Source organism: Miscanthus floridulus, chromosome 16 (assembly GCF_019320115.1).
Source record: "Miscanthus floridulus cultivar M001 chromosome 16, ASM1932011v1, whole genome shotgun sequence".
Lineage (NCBI taxonomy): Eukaryota > Viridiplantae > Streptophyta > Magnoliopsida > Poales > Poaceae > Miscanthus > Miscanthus floridulus.
The window spans coordinates 101974391-101982137 of record NC_089595.1 but is presented as its reverse complement, the minus strand read 5'-3'; the positions used below and the strand labels follow the sequence as shown (position 1 = coordinate 101982137).

Genomic DNA, 7747 nt, shown 5'->3' with positions numbered 1-7747 from the left:
TTAGAGACGCCCTTGTTAGGAGCGGAATGCTGCCTAGCCTCTCACGCTTTGGACGTGAAGCATTCTTTGAATCGAAGCTGGCCCGAGGCCGAGCAATTTGCAACTCCACCGGGGGCGCGGAAGCAAAAGCAGTGCCTGCCGAATGGTAATGCCGCCACGCTAAAGACGAGTTTTATTCCTTGTTGCCGCTGCCAGTCAAGCGAACCGCTCCCTGAAGGCGGCGGCGGCGCGGACAGTCAAGCGAACCGCTCCCTGACTGCGCCGAGTCCGCTGCCGCTCCACCACCCGCTCTCGCTCGCCGTCGCCTTGCCTCCCTTGTTAACACCCTCCCCCACCGCTATAAAGTCCCTCCGCCCTCCTCTCCCACCTCAAATCCCAGACGCCAGACGCCACCACCCATACATACTCACACGCACGCACGCGCCTCCCGCTGTTCCGCAAAGAAAGAAGAGAAACGAGGCCATGGCGCCGAGGACGTCAGAGAAAACGATGACACCGGCGGCGGCCGCCACGGGGCTGGCGCTTAGCGTCGGCGGCGGTAGAGCCGGCGGCCCGCACTACAGAGGCGTCAGGAAGCGGCCGTGGGGCCGGTACGCCGCGGAGATCCGCGACCCGGCCAAGAAGAGCCGCGTGTGGCTCGGCACGTTCGACACGGCCGAGGAGGCCGCGCGGGCCTACGACGCCGCCGCGCGCGAGTACCGCGGCGCCAAGGCCAAGACCAATTTCCCTTTCCCTTCGTCGTGCATGCCACTCGCCGCCGGCGCCGGCGCCGGCGCCGGCACCTTGCCCGCGGCGGCGACCGTCACCGGCGGCGGCAGCCGGAGCAGCAACAGCAGCACCGTCGAGTCCTTCAGCGGCGGCGGCGACGTGCAGGCGGCGCCCATGCAGGTCATGCCGCTCCCACCGTCGCTCGAGCTGGACCTGTTCCACCGCGCGTCGGCCGCGGGCACGGGCACGGGCGGCGGCGCCGTACGCTTCCCTTTCAACACCTACCCCGTGACGCACTCGTACTATTTCTTCGGGCAGGCCGCGGCTGCCGCGGCAGCAGGGTGCCACATGCTGAAGCTGGCACCGACGGTGACCGTGGCCGCCGTGGCGCAGAGCGACTCCGACTCCTCGTCGGTCGAGGATCTGTCGCCGTCGCCGCCGGCCGCCGTGTCGACGACGAAGGCCGCCGCGTTCGATCTTGACCTGAACTGGCCACCGCCGGCCGAGGCGGAGGCCTAGTCGCCGGAGTTTTTAGCTAAAAAATGACTGCCTGTAGTTTCTTTCTTTCTTTCTTTGCCTTTTCGACGTAGAGGAAGAAAATTCGGTACGCTTAGAAACCCTCTTGTTCGACAGACGGAGGAGGACATTTTTGTAAATAGTTTTTCCGCTGGGGACCTAGCTTTAGCTGATGATAACAGCTTGTATTGTCACCCAAGACACGTCCTGCCGGCGTTGTTATGGACCGGATTATTATATTATTATGTATTTTGATAGTCATGAGAAACGGCTTAGAAAATCCAAAAAAAATTGCACAGAAACTATCTTCGTTTTCAGAAACTGAAGTGAGATCTATGAACTGCAAGCATGGGTAAAGGCCGGCTTTCGTATCGTAGTTTCATTTATTGCTTGCTTTTATTGGTCGGTTAAAGATGTATCAAAGCGAGTCGACGATCCAACATTCACCGTCTCATCTCATCCAGTGTACGAAGTAGACATTCACCATCCAACGTTCTGTTTTCTCTTTGTTTCAGCTAGACTTATCAGTCGATTAATAATATTTTTTTTCTCATAATAAATCAGCACTGGCCGGCCTTAATCAACAAGAACAGGCCACAAGACTACTAGGTCATGTACGTGTCCATTTTCAGAACAACGAGCAACGAGCACCAGTGCTAGTACAGATCCACGGCCACAACCGAGACGCTAAAATAATCACCCTGTTCATTGATGTTGATGTTTATACTAAAATATTATTAAAGAAAGAATATTATTCTATAATTAAAAAATAGTTCTAAATAAGCTGAAACGGAACAACACGAATGTGCATCATTCAGTTCTCTAACTTTTTACCCCCAGGTCGGGTAGATGGCACGACTAGTGGACGGAGGCGGCGGCATCGCCGTCCATTTCACGCGTGTAACACAAGAGGAGGACCCCGCTACAGCCGCCCGCCGTGCCGACGGACGGACCGAGAATATAATTTCGCGTACTACTGCGTGCCTTTTCCAGTCGTTTTCCCGGCGCAGCGAGCGGGCGCTATGGAACTGTACCGTGTCAGGCACAGGGGCAAAAATAATGCTGGCCGCCAGGCTGTTTTAATTACGGGCCGCTAATCCAAATCCAAGGTGACGCATGTGGATAACGAACGAGTAAACATAGGAGACGGATTAGTTTATTTGATCCGATTAAACTAATCGGGAGCGGCGGCACGGCAAGGCGGCAGCCGGCAGCAGGGCAGCAGCGGGTGCGGGTGGCTGGTGGGGCGGATGGATCTTTCGCGCCCGTCGGTGTGCGCGTACGGCGCGATCGTCCCTGTCCTGCCTGTGCTGTGTGCTGTGCGTGCGCTGGGCTGGCAGGTCGTGGTTGCCCTTTCCGCTCGTGATCTCGGGAGTAACGTGAGCGTGTGGGCGACGACGACGCGCCCCGCGGGGCCTCGTGTGCGCGGCGCTGCCGGCCACTGCCGCGGCCGCCTTGCCGGCCAGGGGCGGGATCCGCCCTGGGCGCCCCGGCCCACGCACCAGCACCGCGGACCGGCCGCCCCGCGTGGGGGTGCGTGGGAGGCGGCCGCCCATTGGCTGGCGTCCGTGGTGCGTGGACGACGCGGGTAGCGGTGGGAGTACCTGGCGTGTGCGTGGTCCGCGGCGGACAGGCGCGGGCGGGCCCGACACGCGGGGGAAGGGGGCGCGCTGATTCGCGCGGCGGCCGTTTCGCCCTCGCTCTCGGGGGCGGGGCCCGCGGCCACCATCGGAAGGTCGTCGCGCACAGCGCCATCTACCCGCTGTTTCTTCCTCGCCTCGGCTGTGTGCGTTTTCTATTGCTTTCCCGGCGCGACCGTTTTCCCTCGCTTGTACGTGTTCGCCACAGTGGGCTCCCGGGATCTCGTTGCGCTGCCGCTGCAGGCTGCAGCTACCTACCCGCTGCTCCTAGTCCTTCTGGCACCACCATCCCAGACGTTAGAGAACACCAAATTCAACTGCTGTCACGCAGAAATTTTGCTATTCGCACTAACAAATATTTCTGCGCGACTAAAAATACAGGCTACGCAACACTTCTCTCCTGAAGGAGTTTTTTTTTAAGAAAAAAGGAGAATCCGAAGGAGGAGCAAGTCGAGGTCGAGCTGTGGTATGTTGGGGGCTTGGGGCGCTAGCTATACTAGAGCACTCGAGCTGGCCTGCTGAGGCGTGGGGCCCATGGGGCTACTCGAGTTGGATATGGTTAAGCTAGGCGGGTGAGCCAGCAACACGTGAAACTGCTTGTCACGCGCAGTCGCGCACCAAAAGTTGGTTTTTTTGGTGGTGCCCTACATTTGTAACTGGTCCCGTGGCAGGTAGTAGGCCTTAGCCCAAAAACTTAGCTGGGCCGTGGATCCCGAGAAGACCAAGAAAAGCCCGACAGGCGGTCAAAAGTTTTTGCCGCGCCGGCAGCTAATTTGCCTCTTGCGCCTCTTTTATGTACAGTACTCAATCAGTTTGCTGTGCGCCTGGTTGTTTTTTTTTCAACTTAGGCCTTGTTTAGTTTCAAAAACTTTTCCAAAAAGTGTTACAGTAGCCATCACATCGATCTTGCGATATGTGCATGGGGCATTAAATGTAGACGAAAAAAAACTAATTGTACAGTGTAGTTGAAAATCACGAGACGAACGTTTTGAGCCTAATTAGTCTATGATTAAATACTAATTATCAAATAAAAACGAAAGTGCTACAGTAGCAAAAATCCCAAACTTCGTCCAACTAAACAAGGCCTTAAGTAGGAGTACTCGGGAATACTACAGCACACTTCTATTAACGGTACTGTCCAGTGTCAAGGACTCAAGGTCCAGACTAGAGAAGGAAAGTACTCTTAGGGGTTGTTTCTGTCGATTAGATAATCTTGCAGATGGCGAAAACCTCAAGCTCAAGACTAGTCCTTGGGCTCCACACTTACAATTAACTACGGTGACCATAATCTTTTGGTACTTTCAACAAGTCTTTAGGCCACACCTTCAGAAAATCCAAGCAAGAGCATCAATAGCACTTCAATTTTCAATTCTTTGGTTTGGAGGGCTCTTCAACACTTCACACTACCTCTCTGTAAGTATTGGCAACAATTGGTAGAAGAGCAGTTCCAAATGAACTAGGAGAAGCGCTTGTACAAATGGTTGTGTTGCCTTTGTTAAGATTTATGAGCTCTTTCGAAATGTCATGGGTTGTCTTTCGGCTCCTGATCCTATTTAAAAGTTTGTTCGTCTATGGCTTCAAAGAAAACATTCCTTGCTGCAACGTTCCACCTATTTTGCTCCACGTTCATAGAAACTCCATAGCTCGTGCTAGCACCTAGCAGCCACCCATAGGTGGTGGGAGAGGGATTCAATGTAAGCCGGCATATGAACCTTCCAATAAGGAAAGCTCCTCCCCTCGAGCTTGAGTGTTACACTCCCTCCTAAAGCCATTGCTTGAGCCCGTGAAGGCATGAAAGACCACCGAATGTCACGAAAGGGTGAATTGGGCTCTTAAAACATGAAGTGTCCACCTTATACTATGCAAACTATAGATCCCCACTTTACTAAAAAAAAGTGAAAAGTAAACTAATGAGTTCTTAGTGCCATAATACTACACAACTCTTTAGCAAAGGATCTACATTGCCACACTAGATTATTGTCTAGTGAAATAAATAAACCTATACTAAACACTCTAGCAAGAAAATCCTAATTATCACTTAACGTGAACTTTGCACACGACAAGGAAAGAAGCTAAGATACGAAAGCAGTGCAAGAATGAAACAGAGGCAAAAGATACAACTGATTTTTTTCCTATGTTAATGAATTGTTGCGACAAACCCTTAATTCACGTTGGAGCACTAGAGCCACCCATAATCAGTTGAGCTTCTCTGCGTTAGTGAATATGGATGGCAGGTTTCAAAGCATGCACAACTTTTTGAGCCTCTTCAACAAGAACTCTAATAAAAAAGGTAACCATGCCCTCCACTGACACTACTACAGATTTGATCTATAGAGGTGACAACTCCTATAAATCAGTGATTTGTAGAGATGGTTATCCAACAACTTTGGCTAGGAACTGAGTCGCTTTGTTGTTCTGAAGTCATAAGTCACGTGATTTTTCGCGCAAGAAACACGCGCTTCACGGCCGCTGGGGCTCGAACTTGCAACCTCAGACATCGCATGTATCCTCCTAATCACTTCACCCATATGTCACTTGTATCCGTCGTCCTCATTTTATCCTCATCCAATTTTCAAATGAGTAGTTGGAACCATAAACGAATTCAAATGAAAAAAATGTCAACTATAAAGTTGTTTAACTTTTTGAGATGTACAACTTTAGTTTTGGTCGTTTCTCCATCCATGGCCATTTGAAAACTATGAATTTCAAATATAATTGTCCTTAGATAGACGATTTCAAATAAAAAAGTTGTCAACTATGTTGTATAACTCTTCGAGATGTACAACTTTGGTTTTGGTCGTTTCTCCATTCGATGTCATTTGAAAAATACAAATTTTACCGTGCAGCTTATATTTACAAAGGTGCCTCAATTTCAGTTGTCTATAAAATTTATTTTTTAGAGATGGCTGCAAATAGACCCGCCTCTAAAAATTTATCTTTAGAGGTGGCTGGTAATATGTCCGCCTAAAATACGAGCATTTATAGAGGTGGCTCGGTTTGGATGCCCATTGCTGAAAATCAATTTTTTAATAGTGCGAGTCACCTATGTGATGGTAGAGATGGATATTGGGCTTGTGTTTCCTCTCTACCGTCATATAGCGAGAGGTACATATCGATCTCAGATGGGCCACAAAGTTGGTAATGGGCTCGACTTTATTAACAAAGGCAAGCATCTTAAGAGGGCCACTTGTGAAAATGGCTTTTATTTTCAAACACAAACCTTTCAAGAGGATCATCTCCGTAAATCGATTTTGAATTGTAATTTCTGGTTGCCTTCGTAAATCTATTTTGAGACACGTGCAATTTTTTACCGTCTTCCTAAATAAAACGACCACCTCCTATAATCGCTATTCTTGATCCTATCTTACAATACCTTTTATGCGGTAGTGTTGCCTTTTAGCTAGGCATCTAAATAGCACCCATTTAATAGTTCTGAACCCTCCGTCAAGAAACGAGAATCCAATTTGACCAAAAGAAAATTCATACCGGGTAGATTTTGACCCTTAATTCTCTTATAATTTATAGTTAATTCTTGAACACGTTAATACCATTTATAAGCACTTTATAACATACGGAGTATGTATTGATATACAAGTTTTATGCTCTAAATTTACATATAATTTTAACTATTGTTAATTAAAATTCAGAGAACTTGACCTTTTCTACCGTGGGAGTTCTGCCGATAGATTCAATCAGGGGTTGGCAACATAGCTACTAGGTTTAGGACATAGGAACAGTAATCTGAGAGGGTGTTTGGTTTCTCGGACTAAATTTTAGTCTATGTCACATCGGACGTTCGGATGCTATTTAGGAGAACTAAATATGTGTTAATTATAAAACTAATTACACAGATGGAGACTAATTTACGAGACGAATTTATTAAGCCTAATTAATCCGCCATTAGCACATATTTACTGTAGCACCATATTGTCAAATCATGGACTAATTAGGCTTAAAAAATCGTCTCGCAAATTAGCCATAATCTGTGCAATTAGTTTTTTTTTTTTTTTTTTGTCTATATTTAATATTTTATGCATGTGTCAAACATTGACAGAAACTAAAATTTCCAAACACCCCCTGAACTCCTCTAGTCATATCAGAAGCTATACAGTAAAGCTAACCACTACTAGTCCCCGCCCCACTCGGTCAGATGGCTAGTCAACAGGAGCTGTGGGCTCACTGCACTGCAGTGGACTCCACTGTGCGATCCTATGCTAGTGCTAGGAGTATCATGGCCCGATGCCCCTGCCCTGAGGCCTGAGGGCTGTGGGCTGCGGGGGTGAGGCCTGCACTGCAGCCTGCCCCTCTCTACTCTAGCCTCTCCTCCTTCCCGGTGACCCGTCGTATCGGCTTTCGTCACATCGTCGTCTAGGCTCTGTGCGGCGGTTCATGGTGGCAGCGGCGCCGCGCCCTGCCGCCCTGGGGTCCTGAGGTTTACGTACGGCCGGCGCGGCTGCACACGGCAAGAAATCTCGAGAGCTAGGAGCATCGAAGATGGGTAGCAGCAGCTAGCCTCGCTCAGCTGATGTCAAGCTCCGTGTGGTCGTGTCACGGGACTTCAGGTGACTAGAACCTTTCGGCGAATGTGAGTCACTGGCAATAAAAAAATGAAAAATATACTGCTCCACCTCCACTTCTATCCGTAGCGAGGAGCCGAGGATGAGGTGCGGAGCGAAGGAGACGATGGTCTGTGACCAGCGGACCCCACGAGAGACCCCGCGCCTGCTATAGCACCGCCGGCCTACCCGCCGCGGTCAAAAAAGCACGGCGACGCGACGCCATGTTTTCCGCGGCAGCGGCAGCGGCAGCGGCAGGCACCCAGGCAGCCGCTCCGACCACGTGTGCGCCGGCCCGACCTGCCCCCCCCATCAGGCCATCACAGC

The 7747-nt window shown here is 50.3% G+C and overlaps 1 protein-coding gene across 1 annotated transcript; it reads left to right on the top strand.

Moving 5' to 3' along the window:
* The first annotated feature begins 236 nt into the window (after positions 1–236).
* Positions 237–1461, top strand: LOC136511780 (ethylene-responsive transcription factor 8-like). The gene has a single exon (XM_066505809.1). The coding sequence runs from the start codon at positions 463–465 to the stop codon at positions 1225–1227; it is 765 nt and encodes a 254-aa protein (XP_066361906.1). The 5' UTR covers positions 237–462; the 3' UTR covers positions 1228–1461.
* Positions 1462–7747: the final 6286 nt, after the last annotated feature.

Excerpts from the sequence above, each read along its gene's own strand:
- LOC136511780 (XM_066505809.1), top strand. The coding sequence starts at position 463 with ATGGCGCCGAGGACGTCAGAGAAAACGATGACACCGGCGGCGGCCGCC.